At 37.3% G+C, this 18,743-nt stretch overlaps 2 protein-coding genes across 18 annotated transcripts in view; one reads left to right on the top strand and one right to left on the bottom strand.

Moving 5' to 3' along the window:
* Window positions 1–210: 210 nt before the first annotated feature.
* LOC141727345 (kinetochore protein NDC80 homolog) lies at window positions 211–17,759 on the bottom strand. 4 transcript variants are annotated; one of them, XM_074533825.1, is made up of 17 exons: window positions 17,622–17,759; window positions 15,679–15,902; window positions 15,075–15,161; window positions 14,198–14,321; window positions 13,898–14,070; window positions 12,596–12,698; window positions 11,696–11,785; window positions 10,329–10,422; window positions 9,104–9,210; window positions 8,148–8,292; window positions 7,650–7,855; window positions 6,310–6,462; window positions 5,948–6,037; window positions 5,039–5,131; window positions 3,413–3,543; window positions 2,940–3,042; window positions 211–2,585 (listed from the first exon to the last, which is right to left on the bottom strand). In XM_074533825.1, exons 2-17 carry the CDS (start codon window positions 15,777–15,779, stop codon window positions 2,463–2,465), a joined length of 1,923 nt encoding a protein of 640 aa, XP_074389926.1. In that variant the 5' UTR covers window positions 15,780–15,902; window positions 17,622–17,759; the 3' UTR covers window positions 211–2,462. The 4 variants fall into 4 exon arrangements, with proteins under 4 accessions (XP_074389926.1, XP_074389925.1, XP_074389927.1 ...); XM_074533824.1 differs by having other exon boundaries at window positions 17,526–17,704; XM_074533826.1 differs by lacking the exon at window positions 17,622–17,759 and adding an exon at window positions 17,057–17,387.
* The window catches only part of LOC141727346 (N(6)-adenine-specific methyltransferase METTL4-like), a 52,600-nt gene continuing 51,572 nt past the window's right edge, over window positions 17,716–18,743 (top strand). For all 14 annotated transcript variants that reach the window (XR_012578376.1, XR_012578375.1, XR_012578373.1 and 11 more), the window contains exon 1: window positions 17,716–17,853. The gene's annotated coding sequence lies outside the window, so the exon portion shown is untranslated. The remainder of the gene's footprint in view (window positions 17,854–18,743) is intronic.

Raw genomic sequence — 18,743 nt, forward strand, 5'->3', positions numbered from 1 at the left:
ATTTTTAAAAAGGTTAAAGCAATTTTTATTCCTCTAAAACTTACATGAAGATGTTTCTGCATTTTATTTTTCCTCTACACAATGCATGTACAATAGCAAGGAGAGGCAGGGAGTTAGTACCTGCTGCTAAAATGATTATGTAGTTTGTCAAGGAAAGTCAGATGATTGGGATTTTATGTCATATTTCTACACTTGCAGTAAGGATCAGTCTTTTATACAAACAGGAATAAGAAATTTTATTGAGTGTAAGAATACAAAAATTGGCACATTAAACTGTACAAAAGGTATACTAGCACTAAATGAGGCAACTGGATCCATACAAGAGCCAACATTTACAAATTACTCATACTACTGAAATGTACAGGTGGTGTGGTACTTTCTCATTAAGACTTTATATTCCAATGAAGAAACAAAACCAAAAGCAGTAATTATGTTCTAGTGCCTACTGCCTAAATTTAGAAGCCATATTCCAGAACACAAATCAAAAACAACTGCCTGACTTTCAATATCACAGAGAAAACATGTTAAACGAGGATTAAAAAATTCCCTCAATTTTTAAATTATGAAGACATAGTACCAAGTAAACATTGCCTGATGTTGATCTGGTGGATTATAACACACAGCCCTACAGTATTTTACAGAACCTGGATCCAAATTTGAGGTAGTTCTAAAGGCAGTTTAGGTTAACTGACAGACCAATAACAAAAACACATTGTCAATGATACTAACGTTAATTTTTAGAAATTATTTGGACTACTTTAATTTCAGAATATTACATTGGCCAGTGCATTAAGCAAAGGCATCATGATTTTGATTTTGACCCATGTTCATTAGGGTTAATATAAAGCCCTTGGAAATGCCATTTATTTTGCTCTCATTTAATGAACTGACTGCTGCACATGGCAAGGAACCTACAGATGCTAAAAACACAAGGTCAGTTATAGAAGCAGAGATAAACAGGTATGGGGGAGTCAAGAGAGAGCATCGCCCCTAAATAAGCACATAGTTTAAAGGAATGTGGCTCTCATCAAAAGCTCAGTTTTGCTCCATTAGATTGCTACCTTGCTTTAGATAACAAAAATCTTAAAAGAGATCACAAAAGGAAAAAACATCTAAAGAGAAGGAACAGGGATGTAGTAAAGACTAGTTTGTTACAGAAAACAAAACGGAAGTCTGTAAAGATAAGAGAAAAGAGGACAACAAAAGAAAGCATAAAAACTTCCCAGCTATCAGAAGACTTTTCTAGCTGTCAAATTAGAATTCTGGAGTATAAAAAAGGAACAAAAAATTAGAAGCTTAAATAATGTCATCAATATTATATCTGAAACAAAATACTCTTACCAGGGCCAGAAGATTCACACATTATGTTAAGAACAACTGAGTTTTAAAGTCATTCTGCAAAAATAGCCTAGAATTAGACAATTCAATCTGTGTTTAGATAGTCTAACTCAAGTTTTGTTATATATCCTAGGGATCCGTGTTGCATTCAAATATTGTAGAATTAAGGAGCAGCTTTCTTTATTTAACAGCTGCTAAATGCCTTTAAATAACTGCAAAATTGTTTTTATCTTTGTATATTTAAATGTCTGATCTATAAAAACAACACTCAAATACTTCAATGCTTTTAATAGGAAATACCATCATAAACTATCCAAGATATGAATGCTGGGTTTTATTTATTTTTTAACACAAAATTATACACAGAATAGATAAAAACGTACTATTTTCACATACCATTGATCCACTTTCTTTAAAGTATTTGGACCAGAGCTGCCCATACACTAATTTTACTGTTACTTTCCTGAGGAAACATCAAAATCTGTCCAACCGGCCTAACAAGAAGAATACAGATATTTTAGACCATTTTGATGTATCTAACATGCACCAGACCTACAAGTGATTAGATATACAGCTAGAATTCATATGATGTCCTATTTAGAGCTTTCTCTGGTATATATATTCAAGAAGTTCAGTGAAGTTTCATCTGGGAGTATGAGCAGCTAAAGACAAAGCTTGGTTTTCAAACTACTGTGTTTCTTTTTCTAGATTATTTACAAGGCTACTATACAAGGACTAATCTTATCAAGAGAGGTTTTGATTTTTTACTCATGGAAGAGGTGTCTCTGTGCAGTTTCATAGGTAACTGAACAAGCAGGAGACAGACACTGACATTTAGTCTTGCTAGTAAAATAAGGCTTGGGGAAGGATGTGAACTGTCTGTGATGCGTGTGCCCTAAACACATAGATATGCTATTGAAAGTACAAAGTCTGAGCAAAGCATTTAAGAAAATGCAAATATATTGTTTAATTCTTAAATGTATTTGTGTCAACAAAACAAAATTTCTTTCTTCCACTTAAATCAGTTTCAGTGCTAAACACTGAAAGGTAAGTACCCATCCCTTTAGAAGGCCCCATATGAGAGCTTCAGAAATGCAACATTTTTATCTTCATCTTTCTAGTGATTAGACACTTTCAGCCTTCTTTTTATAACTGTCTAGGATGCTGGTCAAGTTTGACAATTGATCTTCAGGCATGAATTCTTCATCGTCTCTGTATATTCTCTCCTTCTGTTCATCAAGGTATTTCTAGAAAAGAGGTACAGAAAGCTTTATTAGCTCTGTCACAGTCTGTATTTTCCTGATTCTGCTAAAGCATTTTAAGCAGTCATTGCATAGGTTAACTGATTTCAGTTAAACACTTTCCTGAAAGACATCTATCAGAAGCAGGTTTAACCTGACAGGATATTACTGCTGAAACTTAACAATCAATTCTGATTATTTACACCAAAGATTTTGTCAGAAAATTTAACTAGAATCTACAGACTTAGTAGCAGCTAAATAACTGATACTTCCTTAGAAAGAGTAAGCTCTAATTTCCAAGTGCTTAACTGCAAAATGTCTCTAGAGAGATTTAATTCTGAATATCAAATTTTAGCTTACCACTATAGATTCTATATGAGTAGCAACTGTTTCTATAAGACGACTCAAGTTAGCATCAATTTTTCTCTTCTTTTCTGTTGTTGTTAGCAAAACGACTTGATATCTAAAAGGTAAAGATACTCAGAAGATCGTGTCCATAATTAGAGAATTCCTGACATTTAAAACAATCACTTCAAGTCTGATTTATCATCACGTTTAGCCATACTTTTTTTTCCATTAGTATTAATTTGAACCAAGTTACAATATATTAATACTCAAAGAAAAACCCTTATGCGGAAAACAGGAGTTCTGATACAGCAGACAAATATTTTAGCAAAATACTGTTGAGGAGAAACATCTTTCAGTTGTTAACTTGTGAAATTAACACACTGAGATGGATACCTGCTGAAACAACTTTATGTTACATTCAAGAAAATATCTTTATCCTTAAAAACCAAAATAAACAAGGCAGACATGGAAGTTAGGAGCCTTACTGTCTTTGGTGATCATGCAATTCATTTGTAGCTTCACTGAGCCCATCATAGACACCACTCTCAAGTAACTGTTTATGCTTTTTTAACGATTCCAGTTCATTTGCACATTTCTTGTCTTCTTCTTCTATCTCCTGTTGTCATAAGGAAGGAGAAGAAAAAAAAAAAATGGCCTCTCTCAGGTATAATTTGGTTCCTTTTTTCTTTCTACTACCTGATTGTATCCTAATACTTGAATTCAAAATTCACTCAAATAGTTCCAAGTTCAGAGCTGAAAAAAACCCCAAGGATATCCCTCCCAAACCTGAAGTTTCAGCTGTTTTCTGTATCATCCCCATCCCAGAATAAGCCTAACCATCTCTTTATTCCTTTAACCACATTTAAAGGCCTGTGTTGCAGCTACTTTCCCTTCAGAGTTAAAGCTCAAAAAGTGTTGTTTAGATAGTCTAAATAGCTTAGAAATGGCACATTATGAACAACTGTTTCTAGGTTAAAAATACAACCACATTTGAGTAAGAAAATAGCTTTTCTTTTTTGTCTGAAAGAGTACAATTCCAAATCATCTCTTCTAGAATGACACTGTTGATGCTATACAGTCCACAAAACCAAACAAAATTGACGTCAACTCAACATGCAATTTTGATAGATTACTGAAACATCATCCTTCAAAAATAATTTTAATACTTAAGACTTACAAACAGCATTTTAAAAATTAGAAGAGGAATTACATGACTAAGTGTCTGGTGGCAAGTGTGTATTTTATGAGCTTAACTTTAGAGAAAAGTATATGCAAAAGCACAGATCAAAAGCTAAATGTCCTGTGGTTTTGAAAAATAGAAACTAAATTAATTGCCTTTATATACCTATATATACACCTGCCTCAGCTGGTATTAGCAGTGAAATAGCCCTGTTTCATGGCTATAGCACAGGAGTTTGGATTTACAGGAGCATATGTGGTAAACATTGGCGTAGTTCAAAGAACATTTTTCTGCAGGGCACCACAGTCCCACTAAAGCAGTGTTGTCAGAGAAGTTGGGAGGTACCAAAATAGCCACTCAGTTAACAGAGAGGGTGGCTATGTTTTGTTGCTGAACTGCAAGTGGGGAAAAGAATAGGGACTGCTCCTGTGCTGGCAAAGGAAGCTAAAGGAAGTAACAGTTTGAGATCATTAAAACAATTTAACATGCTTTTGGTCAATGTTTTCCTTAGTTTTTACAGAAGCTGATTAAACATGTTTACTGAAAACTGTAAATGTATTTATTATATACAAATTGATTAGACAAGACAGGTTCTGTTAATCCTAAAATTTCCTTCAAGCACATGCCCGGAGACATCCTGAGGTCAGATGATTGTTGCTGCTTTTATTACTGGATGCAGGAATTTATGATTTACAGGATCTGCTACAGTATGATGCCAGATTCTCTTACAAGAAAGTGAAAATTGATTCAGTTAAGGTGGCAGTCAAATCACTTTTCTGAAAAGAATGAAAAAATCCTCTAAGAGGGAAGGAAGAAGGCAGAGGCAGAAGCCCAAACAAAAATGCAACCCAAAAATTTATCGATAAATACAAAAATTAAGGATAAGGGTATCGTTAAGGATAAGTTGTCATCAAGGTGTAAGAAGTTCTACCTTAAGCTTCTGCTGGTAAAGATCATCCAGCTTTTCAGCTTCTTCTGTCAGCATTTTCACACTGCGTTTCTTGTCCTCTAGCATTACATTCACCTAGGATGAAAACATAAACAAGGAAGTATGGTTCAAAAAGAATTCCAACATATAAATCCATGCCATCACAAACCACACCTGGTTAAACAGGTTAAACAATTAAACTAGGCTAGGCTGAGATGGCATTATCTTTCTTCATAGCAGCCTATGTTATGCTTTGTTTTGGATCAGGGGCTAAAACAGTGTTGGTAACACACCAAAGTTTTGGCTACTGCTGAATAGTGCTAACACAGCATTCCAAGGCTTTCTATGCTTCCCAGGGCCCCTCACTGAGTAGGGTAGGGATAGGCAAGAGACTGGGAAGGTGCATAGTGAGGCCAGCTGGCCAAGAGGACATTCCATACCACATAACACCATGCTCAGGTAGAAGGCAGAAGAACGAGGAAATAAAACTCTCCTTCTTTCAATCTGTCCCAAATCCAATCTGTCCCAAATCCAATAGTACTAAAAATCTTCCTGATGACAATTTGTCGGTGATAGTAAGCCACACAATCAACTGGAATGGGTAACTTAGTAGAAACAAATACTTGCAATGGTTGTGGTCAAGTATATGTAAGCTGCATAAACTTTAATTCAGGGAATACACGATATTTCAACCAACAAAGACCTCAGTTCTTAGAAAAACTTTTAGGTTCCATTACAATAAAAGCAGTTTTCTCACAGTTTCTCCCCCTCTACTTGTCCTCAGAAAAACCCCAAGTAATTCAAGAAACCAACCCAACACATCACACTTTAACTATGCAAAAAGGTGAATGAAAGAGGCAGATAAGGTTTTAAGGTTGGTATCTTAGTGTTAATCTTCATTAACTAACTCACCTGTTCCAAAGTATCTTCCAGAGTAATTTTCCGTTGAGTGGCTTTACTAATTTCTTCCTCAGTCTCGTTGATGATCTCCATGAGGGGAACCTGTTATACGTATACAAGAAGATCGAACAAATGCAATTTTCTAATTTGAACCAAGATGCACCCCAATACATCTTTGCCTTTTATTTTTTTTAGGCTCCTGTACTTTCCAATACCAAATCTCTTTCACATACTACAATGTCATTATGGTGACTCATCAAACAAGCTTTTCAATGACATTTCATTGTGAGATTGAGAGACCTTCCCAGCATTCCTAAAGAAACACATTTTTTTTGTGAGTCGTATCTAAGGCCTTCAGTGTTGATTCTACTTACCTTGATCTGAGTTCTGTATTTGACTAGGCAATTTGGTCCTGAATCAGGATTGAACTGAATCTTAAAGTCGTGGCCTTTGGAATTCTCAGCACTTACGGGAATTAATTTCAGCTTTCGAGCCAGTTTATGATACTCTGCCAGTTGCATTTCAATCTGCTCAGAGGAGAAAAGGGCACAAATCATAGAAGAGATACAAGTGAAAAGCTGAGCAAGAAGTATTAATATAGTACTTTAAACAAGTTCCTGAGTTGCTCTCTGTAGCCATAATTCCTTGCTACCCCACAGTATTCAAGAGCTGTATGCAATGCCAGTACAGCAGTTTGCTGCATTAGGTACTGGTTTATGATTCTTTCAGAGTTTGCACACTGAGGTTTCTTAGTGTCTATGGCTGAGAACACTGAATGGTTTCACCTGTGGTTTTCTATATTCATCTGCCATAATTTTTCCTGCCTCAAGTTTTTGAGAATTAGCTGATAGGGAACTAAAAACGTGCTGGAAAATACTACTAAATAAATGATCAGTTATAAGGTCAATATGCCTTCTCTCATTAGTTTTGACAGGAAATGCTACACAGCCACACATCCTAACAACAAACTAACTTGAGCATGCCTTTAAACAAAGCTTATTAAATGCTTTAACTTCTAATTAATGAGTGCTATTAAATGCAAACGTTAAAGAACCCAGGGTTTTTTTTTTCCGGTTTTATATGCTTCATACTTGCACCTGAGGATTTAAGTTGATAAAAGTGCTTGATAAAGGGTGATCCTACCAAACATTTTTGAAATTTTTTATTTAGTTCTCCAATTGGCAAAGCAGAAAGCTTTTAAATCCCATCACTTACAGGACTATATCTTTTCATTCTGTTTGAAGGGATTGAACTTGGCCCTTGAAAGATGTTACAACTGCTACACAAAGAACTAATCAGGCCTAAATGCATGCAAAGCTATTGATTCAAATTCACTAGTTTTGCCTTACTTCCTTGCTCTGAAATATTAACATTAGCCTGCAATTTCTTGTGTTACCAAAGCAATGGCATGCTAATGTTATCAAAGCTCTTAATGCTACAGCAGTGCCAGCTGACCATGCTTCATATTCTAGACACATCTCTTACGATGCAGGAAAAAAGTACATTTTCATTAAGTGCAAAACAGAAAAAGGGAAAAAAGCGCAACATTTTTCAGAGGTACTGTAAACAGAGGCCATTCTTGTCAGTTTTGCTTGGTTAGATACACGTATGGTGGTGTTAGGTTATTTAGGAAAGAAATTATCAAGACTCCAATTTTAAGCTTGCATGATGAAAACTGGCAGCCACCTCTGAGTGTTGTGGGGTTTTCACATACCGCGTCTCTATTCCTAGCATATTTTATCTCTTCATTCCACATCTGATCTCGTTCTGCTTGCAGCTCCTTATTCAGCTTGTTAATGGTTTGCTGCAGCTCATTTCTCTTGTGATTTATTCTCTCAATGTCTGCAGCTGAGTACTTCTGGTTATCTAAGATGTGCTGGAGCCGGGCATTCTCCTGCTTCATGGCTTCTACTTCTGCTCCTAAGTACATAAAACATTTGTGAAATGGACATAAAATACCAGCCTATATACATAAACCTCACCTCTGTATTGTATGAGTAAATGACAGTTATTACATAACATTACCATTTCATTACTCCAGTGTACAGAGAGTATTAGACAAAAAATAATTTTATTAGCAATCCATTCTGGAAAGTTTATTTGTAGCATCATGCTACTCCAAGTACCTTGCTCTGCTCTCAAGCTAAGAACTCCAATTATTTGAAGACTACTTCTAGCTTCACTGTCCTGACTGTGATCAAGTCCTCCTTACCTGCTGTCTCAACTTCATCATTAACACTTTTCAGGTTTTGATCAAGGATGGATATATGAGATTTCATATTAGCCAAATAAGCCTGGTATTTCTGGACGTCTGCTTGAAGGGACGATTTCACATTTCGTAGCGTTACTCTACGATCCTAGGAAATGGGTGAAAAGAACAACCACTCTTAGATAAATATAAAATAATGATTTCACTTTCCAGATAAGACAGTAGAGTAATTGATCAATATCAATAGCACAAATATAAAACTAAAGAACTTTAATAATTTTTTATCCCTGTGACAGCTAAGTCCAGTCAAGACACCTTTAAAATAACAGCAAAGAAGGCTGAAAAGATTCTTGCATTTCAGCATTATGTCTCTCATTTGCATCAGACAGTGCTTTAGACAATTCGTACTACAGGTAGTCCACAACTTAACTCTAATAATACATGGAGGGCAGATGAAACAGGGGCATGGAAAGCCAGGAATAAGCTCAGCAGATTTTGCACAGTTGGCACCAATTTCAATTTCCCACCTGCACAGCCACTAACCCATTTTTAAACTCAGGATTTATTAAAAGCAGAATCCAGCTTTTCAAGCAAAGTATTTTCCATACAATATATTTGTTACCACTGAATCCCATGCCTCATATTTGAATACCAACACACTTGAAAAAAATAAGGTTGAAATTTATATTAAAAAATTTGGTTCAAGTATTTTATTGATATTTCAGTCAATATAAGACCTTATTACCTGTAAATACCTGCACATTATCAAATAGTTACTGAAGATTCCACAGAAAAAAGCCTTGTTCTCTAATAGTATAGAGTCTGTAAAAGTCTGGCCTAATTAAAATCTCAAAGCACTGAAATTTTTTCCTTTGTTATGTATCATAAGTATCTTCATTCAGAAATTGTCGATATTATAAAATTCAACTCCACCATAAAAACAGACACAATTTACTAACCGGCTCACTTTCCTTTTCTTTTTCTAGTCTTGCAATCTCTTCTTGAAGTCTTTTGTTCTCAGCTTCTAAACTTTCCATCTGGAATGGATCTATATTAAATAAATCCTCTGTGGGAGAGCAGAAGAGAGAGTGGAGTTACAAATTTATCTCAATATCACCACCTATTTTGAGTATCTGAACTTGAGCTTCAGCACAGTAAATACCCATTATCTGGATAATTATTTTACACTAAAAAAATAACTAAAAACAACCAAGAAACTTACCAGAAAAACCTTTCATTAAAATGTAACCAGGCAAAAACCCCAGAACAAACAAGAAGAAAAATGGGTTTCTCAGTCTTTATGTCAGAAAGAGTTCTCATGTCAAAGTCACTCTCAAGAGGTAAGGGTTTCCAAACTCTCATACAGCCCACACCACAGGAGAGTATACAAGTCAGGACTACCTTGTGAAGCTAGAACAAATCAAACTTACTTAACAACCTCTTTCTTATCCATATACTTCCTTGCTTCTTGAGTCATCTTTTCCCTAACTTAATTTGGCTCTGCCAAAAAATGGGATGATTATTTTTTCCCAATATCCAGTAACAGTGTGGTATCTTGTTTCCTCTCCAACTGATGGCTCCATTTTGCAAAGGGCTCTAGGTCTGGCTTTTCATAGGAGAGCAAAGAAAGTAAGAAATGTTTTTCTTCCTTTTCTCACATTGTGTTTGTATTTCTGCAGGTGGTGAAATGAGTGAGTCAAAAAACCCTAATAATTTTCTACCTCCCTGAAGACAAACACAGGTGCATGCTGAATCACACACAGAATCCTCACAATAGAGTTTGGAACTCTTGCAGACTGCTTTCAGATCTTTCAAAAGCTGAACTTTCTTGTCAGCTGTGCATCCTCTGAAAATAATTTTCTTTTTTTTTAATTGTTAACTTTTCCAGACAGAAACAAGAGCCATCTGCATAGATGGAGTTCACATCTGAAGAATCATATACTGGTTTTCTGTGACAAAGACATTAAAAAAATCAGGTGACACAGCTACAGCTGATAGCAGATCATGATCTATCCATCCGTACTGCTAAAAATACACATAAAGAGAGCATTAAGTTGAAGTAACTGAAACATACTTAGGTATTTCAGACTCCCTTAGATCACTTTCACTCGTAAACTGAACAAACTGATGCTAGGAGAAAAGAAACCGGTAACACAATTGAATACTTAAAATTTGAAAACTTACTTAATTTTGACTGGACTTCAGCATCCAACTCTTCAAAGGTATCTCTCCCTTTCATGAAAAGATCATAGCACTTCACACAGTAGTCCATGAAAAGCTGAAAACAATTTAAAAATCTTTCATTTCAACAATTCCAAGACCTGTAAAATGTCTGGATAGGCTAAAGCTACTCAATCAGTTGAATTAAACAGACATCAAAAATATCTTTAATGCTTCGATTGTACTTTTGTAAAATTAAACTTTTTTCCTCCCTTTGAACATAGAATGTCAACAGATTATATATTCAGGCAGAAGGAGACAACTATAATTCACACTAAGAAAGGTCTGGAAATACTGTATTTTTAACAATTATATTTAACAAAGATTGTAGGTAGAATATTTAAGAATTGTTCATCTTGATGCATATGATTCTCTCAGGCTAGTTTATGGAAACTGCAGGTCTGTTTAACAGACCTTTTCTATAAATATGACCATTAAAATTCAGATCTGTAGATCTCAAAGTACTCTTATCTAGAATTAAAGAAAGGTTACCCAAAAAGAATTTGCTAGACACTAAGTCACAGATGCTTCAGAAGCATTTACACCAGCATTGTGAATTTTGTATCTATATATATATGCATAAGTGCCAATGTAGAAGAACGCATTTAGTTTAAAAGCATTGTTACTTGCCAACCATCATGTTGTAACCTTAGTCCAAAATTATGATTTTACTTGATTTTTTGCAATTTCTAATTAAGTGTTTTAGCTTATAATGCAACCCTCTCCAAACACCTGCTGTGATTTAACACCGAGTTAAATCTGAGTAGTACTAATAATCCATAATAAATTAAAAAGAAAGCAAACTGTTGGATTAAGAGCTCGAATTATACTGCCACCCTATTTTGTGGCTCAGAAATAAAACTTTACAACCAATTTTTACATAGTAAACTGAGTAGATATTGGCACAAGTCACTATATTTAGAATGAAGTCACGGTCTTTACACTGCACTGCAGTTAACCTCAGAAGTCTTGAGTGCTAAAGGAAAATACATCAGAAACTCTACTAAAACAATAAACAGCATAATGATGCCCTTTCTCTACAAAGGAGAACAGTATATACTTGTAGAATAAGGTGAATATAAAATAAAGAGAATATTTTGTTTAATACCCAGTCTACACCAATAGACTGATCATGATACCTGCTCAGGAAATAGTTGATCAGGTTTTTTATACAATACTACTCTACCTCCTAGAAAGCATTGTGAATATAAAAGGGAACAGAATCTATAAATACATGACCCAGCAATCTAAACTGTAATTAAATTGTGTTGTTACAGCACACTGCAAAATCCAGTTGAGCAATTCTGATTCTAATTTCCTTTTTATTATACCTTATTATGTACAATTCCATCATCTGTCTCTCCTCCCCAGCTCTGTCTGTCATCGAACGATGGTGCATTTTCCCTGATCGCATTGTACAGCTGAAAAGCAGAGGTGCACACAACAAAGAGCAAATATGAAGACATCCATTAGTTTCCATGCTAGTTTTCGTGAAAAGAAGCAGAGAACCACTGGATTAGGATTTCAGCAAGCAGGTTGGAATGAACCTGTGTTGAGTTGACTAAACACACAGGTAAAGAGGCGTGAACTAGACAGTCAACACTGCCAAATTGTCTTGTGTCTTTTGAGCAAAAAAGGACAGGGTTTTCCTGGGCGCTCAATTCAGCAGTGGTCAACTTCTGTCACAGATGCCAAATTTTGCTCAGTCCTGAGTTGGCAGCAACAACAGTTAGGACTACTAAAAAACCCAAACCAACCAAACAAAACCAAAATTAAGTAAAAAACACCCCACTCTAACTGAAAACTTGCCACTCTGTATCAGAATCACAGGACATTTGAACAATTTCAATTGAAAATTCCATCCTTAGATTTCAAATTTAGGAGAGAATGGCAGATGTCACAACATTTGCGCTGGAGATACACGTTCCATTCAGTGATTATACTCGATTAACTTCTCACGTTTATTGTATGTACAGATCAGCATTTTGCCACCTCCTCTTATACATTAATTTATCCAGTGCATACATGTAAAGAAAAAAACCTATCATAATATAACATGAAAAGCTCACTTTAAAAGTTACTAAAACATTAGGCCAAGGGTCAGCTCCCAGATGACTGCTAAGAACATATATGTTAAACAAAGAGATTTGTAGAAAATATGTACTAAATCTGTATTGAAACTAACATTCCAGCCTGGAAAGTGAAAATATTTATCTTAAGACAAACATTACCTTGACACAATCAATTAACCAAAACAAAGCTGCCACAATCTGAGGCCAGGTGTGTGGTGCTCCCACAGTGTACATGGAGCTTTTTGACAGAGCAAAGGGGTACCTGTACAGCCAAAGAAGATACATTTTTAATAGCTGTGGAAGACAGTGATGAAAACAAACCAGCACATTTTGAAAATACAGCAGCACATTTTTATATGTAGATGAACGCACAGAAGGAAGAGCAAACTCAATTCTACTATACTTCAAAGGAAATTAGTTGAGTTCTTACAGCACAATTTTATTCAATTATCATGGGTTTCTCATTTTGCAACTCATAGAATATCAAGGCTTAAAAGGGACCTGTAAGGATCTACAAATCCAACTCCCTGCTCCTCATAGGACTGCCTACAACTAAACCATATGATCAAGAGTGTCATCCAGACGCTCCTTGAACTCCCAAAACTTCAAGTGACTTGTCAGAATTAGTAATTTTATCCAGAATTACACCCTTGGTGCAGCAGAGTGTAATCCTTTTCAACATTTTAAGCTATATCAGCAGTTTCAAATGTTATAGATTAAAACAAAACTTTATTAAAATGCTGAGAAGTGTACAAAAAAGATTTGCACCTACATTTAAGGAGCCCTGGCACTCTGACACCATCATGGGTATACATTCCCTTTTTTTTTTTTTTTTAATGAGACTGAAAGTTCACAGTTATCAAGAGGCAGAGGATTTTCTTTCCAAGACAGTGTTGGGGCATTAATGATTTCAAACACTGAACAAATTCAGCAACAAACCACTCAGCTACTTAGTGTTTGTCGCCCCTCAACAGTAATTTTGTTATTTCCACATTCTGCTTTGAAAGCAGAATGAGAAAAATTGCAGGAAAACATATTTTAAACTAAATTAAATTTGTTTAAACTAAAATTAAATTGTCTTGATCCAAAATTCTGGAAATTTTAGTTCTTAGATTCTAACAAAATGAACAGAAAGGTCTGTAAAAGAAAATTGTGCCTTGTCCTCCAAAGTTCTATACAAATAATCAATTAAATTTTACATGACAATGCAAGATTCCCAGAGCTTATAGTTCTGTAAATTCAAATATAAAATGTATAGCAGATGCTGAAAATCAGAGAGTAAACCTAGAGTTAAATTAAACAAAAGTGAAACAAAGCAATCACAACATTTTACTTTTAGAGTCTCATCTGAATAAATAAACCTATCCATTCCCCCCAACTATCAATGCAGAATTCTTAGCTTTTAAATTTCTAGCCATAGCATATCTATTCAGCCCAGGAAACTAACAATAATCATTTTACCCAAGGTCTTTAAAAACTTTGGGAATTTCCTCTTCAAATTTTGAGTCAGGCAGTTCATAAGAAGGGCAGAGGAATTTGTAGATAAAGGTGAAGATCTTTAAAAAGTCCTGAACTGATGGAGATTGTAGTGATTTCACGGAAACATTGTGGGCATAAGCATTCTCAACAAGGAACTGTGCAAAAGAAACACGGAATACCAGTCACTAAATAAAATTTATAGTTGAAACCAAGGGAAATAACCATTTTGACTAGCACATTTTACACCTCATAACATACATGCAGAACAAGTTAATATGTTACCTCACAAAGCTTTTTGATACATTGTTGGATGAATGTCTTGTCATGAAGGGGCCTGGGATCCTTTATCTTTTCTGTCCCAAACACACCGTACTGGCTGCTGCGTGACCCTCCAGCCCCACTCACTCTAGGGACAGACAATAAATACAGGCCTTGTGACAATACATAGAAAGAAGAACTCTCCTCATGTTTAAGTCACAACAACTGCTAGCTTTGTTTTCTTTGCATTTGTTATAAAAAGTGATACTTGAAGTTTTCTCTTTGTTTAAGGTCATTGGAAAAACATCATCAACCTGGAAGTCACAATGCCATAAGTACAACAAAGATTACTGCATCCTAGATGAATACTTTCTTCATTTTATTGAAAGAAATAAACTTTTAGAGAGCAGAAAAATACCCCAAAGATGAAAAAAAATAAAGTTGGTGACTGTAAATAAACTCTAAAACTATTTAAGGAATATTTAAAAGGAATAACCTCTGCAACAATGGGGTACTACCAAGAAGATACCCATAACACAGAAAGTCATGAGCTAAGTAGAAAGATTATAGAGTTTTGGAAAGTTTGTATCAGAGAGAGGAAACTAATGCAGAGTATACTTCCAATGTCATTCTTCTTAAACAAGAAAATGTATTGAGATACTCTTAAGGTCTGCAGTGCACATCATTCCCAAAAGAAAAAAAAAATAAAGCTCCCAAAGCAATTCCTACTCCACAGCATTATTGTTTAGTGATCAAGGACTGGAGGAAGGCAGACCTGAAGGTCAGCTTGCCTCAGATCCATTATTCTCTATAGTGAAAATCTGTCAAGAAAGAAAATTACCAAAATTAGAGGATCATTTTTGTTTTAATGTACAGTGCAGACAACAAAAGCTATCCATACCTGTTCCCAAAACAGCTGACTTTTCTTTCTGAAGCTCCAGATGTAGGTTTGTTCATGCTCAGCTTCCCAAAGGTGCTTCTGTCCTTCCTGAGGAGCACAAAAAGTTTCAAGTGACTACTTCTACCAATTCATACAAGAGCTATAGTAAGTAGCTCTTATAGTACTTGTATTATAGTACAAGACTGTAAATAAAATCTACAATATTTAAGGAATATTTAAAAGGAATAGACATAGGAATAGACCCCTGCATAGACCATACATAGCTCATACAAGAGTGATACAAACACTCATATATTCCTAAGCACCTTCATCCCCCAACATCTTAGAAAGGTTAACTGATGCATCCAGCTATCTCCTCAGAAACACGTAACAAAGTGTTACATTTGAAACATGACACAAGTACATGTGTCATGTTTCATACAGAAAGGAAGTATTTTTGCAAAACTGGAGCACATGTGCAAACACCCTTGGCTGTAGGGAGCCTTCTTCTCACTGTCTTATTTTTTTCCCCTCAGTTGCTACTCACACTCAAACACACTATAATAAATCTCTTCAGAATTAGTTTTATATACTTATTTTTAGCAACATCACTAGCCAGACTTACATCTGAGGTGTCTGAAGACCCATCTTGTTGGTGTCCTGCACTCTCAGTGCCATCATAGATTGTCGACTGCTGCTTCCAGCAATACTTGAGCTTCGCCTCATTGTGACTGCTGTAAACCACAATCCCTCAGTATTCCAGCAGTATCAGAAAATCCAGGACCTAAGGGTATTTTCTTTTCTAAATGCCACAATGATTTTCCAAAGACTCAGAATAAACAAGTAGACCTGTACATTGGACCAAAAAAAAAAAAAAAAAAAAGAAGAAAGAAAAAAAATTGTGTTAGAATCCTCAAATATATAAGAGCAGCCACAGCCCTTTAAATCAACCATTTTATTGATAAAAAGTGTTAGTGTTTCTTCCAAACCTACTGTTTTGTCTTTCTTTACATTTGGTCATTTCAGACCTACAGGTCCCAAAAGCAAAAGAGCTTGAGAAATTTTTCATTTCAGTCCACTGGGAAAAAGGCCACACTACCACGAGTACACCAGTACTGCTTACAGCGCTTCTGCTGTACATCAGCTCCTGAGCTTCTTGTCCTGAGCCCGCCCATTCCTCTGCAACTGATCTCCCAGTATTACAGCACAATAACTGGAAAACCTATTCTGAGATAATATTATGGCTCTCTTCAGAATATGCATGCAGCATATAAATCAAACTGGAATATTAAGACCATTATCCCCTGTGGCATTAAGGGGGAATTTGAAGTAAACAGAACTCACAAAACATTAAGTCACAAAAATTGCCTGCTTCTGCCCTCTAAAGACGTTCTACTTTATTTGTGAGATGGGCTTAAATGACTGAATTATAACTAATAAAAACTCCCTCTATTACAGATGTTACCAAAACACATTATTAATATAAACTGTTGCTTCATTTTGCTTCCAGTTCCACTGCTCACAAACCACAACAGAAGTTTAGCTCAAGCTCAATTCATAGGGCAGCATTTTTCACTGTGTCTGGGGAAGTAATCTGCATTATTCCATTACTTTAACTGGGACCAACCACAAAGAGAATGAATTTTCACAATCATAGCAAGCAATTAGCTTCTAGAATAACAGAATCAATTAGGTTGGAAAAGACCTGCAAGATCATCAAGTCCAACTTATGACCAAACACCACCTTGTAAGCTAGACCATGGCACTAAGTGATACATCCAGCCTTTTCTTATACAGCTCCAGGGACACTGACTACACCACCACGCTGGGCATGTGTGGTGGTTGTTTGAGCAAGCTTAACACACTCATTCACGACAGCAGTCCATTCCAGTGTGTAATCGCCTTTTCTGTGGAGGAATTCCTCCAACTGTCCCACCAAAGCCTGGTGCAGTTTGACACCGTGTCCTCTCGCTTATTGCCTGGGAGAAGAGGCCGACCCCCACCTGGCTACAGCCTGCTTTCAGGTGGTTCCAGAGTGATAAGGCTCCCCAGAGCCTCCTTTTCTCCAGGCTAAACACCCTCAGCTCCCACAGCCGCTCCTTAGGAGACTTGTGCTCCAGATCCTTCCCCAGCTCCGTTGCCCTTCTCTGGACACGCTCCAGCCCCTCAATGAATTGCGGGCCCAGACGTGGCCGCAGCGCTGGAGATGCGGCCTCACCAGTGCCGCGTACAGGGCTCTGTCACTGCCCTGGTGCTGCTGGCCACACAGCTGCTGACAAAAGGCAGGACTCTGAAAGAGCAGAGATTTAAGAGCAGATTGCCAGAGCCAACATGCCAGCAAGAAAAAAACCAAGAAAGCGTAGAGCGCGGCAAAGCCGGGCCCAGCTCCACCCGCTCGCCCTGAGAGCGCGTCTAAACCGCACCGAAGGCGACCGAGGGGACTCAGCGGCGAGCCCGCAGCCCGGGACTCACCGCCGCCGCACGGACACTTGTCCTAGGGGGGTGAGGGGGTGAAGGAGTGAGGGTGCTGCCACTGCCACTGCCCCCCGCTCCCCGCCCTGCCGTTACCGCCAGCGCCGCCGCCTCCTCGCAATTTCAAATCCGCCCGCCCGGACGTGGCCCAGGCGTCACACGGAACTGCGTCACGGCGGGGCCGCGAGCCGGGCAGCGCCGCGGGCGGGGACCAGGGGCGGGGGAAACGGAGCGGAGGAGGAGCGGGGGAAACCGAGAGGAGGAGGCTCCACCCCCGGAAAGGCTCGGGGAAGGGCCATGGCTGGACGGCGACCTGGATGTGCCCACGGTGAGTGTCTGCCAGGCGCTGCCGGCCACGGCGAGCCCCGGGTTTTTTTCAAGCCGCCGAGAGTTTTCCTAGGGAAGAGCCCGAGCTCTCGGTCCCTGTGTGCCCGCGGGGATGGGAGTCGGCACCCGGCCTCAGCAGCGCTGGGGCCGCGGCTGCCCCTGCCCTTGTGCCTGTGTTACTGCTCCCGGGTGCTGTCATAGTGATCTATGTCTCTATATGTATATATATGTATATTTGTGTGTGTGTAGATACGGTGTATGCACGTATATATAACTATAGTGTGTATATGTGCATATATGTGTGTGCTTATGTGTGTGAAAAATGCATATTTTATGATTGGCTTTTCGCAAATATTAAAATGAGTATTATATGTGTTATGTTAGAAAGTGATACTGTATTAATTTGCTTAAGTAGTGTGTTAAATGTAGTTTTAGGTTATAACAAAATGTTAAAATAGAAACTATGCTATGTAAGATTTTTTTTAAAGAAAGGACTTGCAGCGAGATAGCAGCCACAGGACACCTAAATCTTTCAGAGAAAGTTTCTCCTGATAAGAGAGCAATAAATTCTCTAACTTCTTCCCTCCTCACTCAGCCATGAAGATGCCAGTTAGGGTTGAGAGGAAGAAGTTGACGATGACCAGACAGAATCCTGTGTTTGAATGGAATTTATTCGTCATGTATGAGGTGTATGAATATGCAACAGGTTATTGTTTTTAGGAGTTAATCCTTCATTAATGGCTGTCCTTTTTCGGGCTTATGCTGCCCAGAAAGAGGTACCTGGACATCCGTAACTCTTTGTTTCTATTGTCTCATATTGTCCTAATCTAAATTGTCCAAATAATTATTACTCTAATTATATTGCTATTTTTATAACCATTTTTATTACTA

The sequence above is a fragment of the Zonotrichia albicollis genome, unplaced genomic scaffold (genome assembly GCF_047830755.1).
Source record: "Zonotrichia albicollis isolate bZonAlb1 unplaced genomic scaffold, bZonAlb1.hap1 Scaffold_109, whole genome shotgun sequence".
Taxonomy (NCBI): Eukaryota; Metazoa; Chordata; class Aves; order Passeriformes; family Passerellidae; genus Zonotrichia; species Zonotrichia albicollis.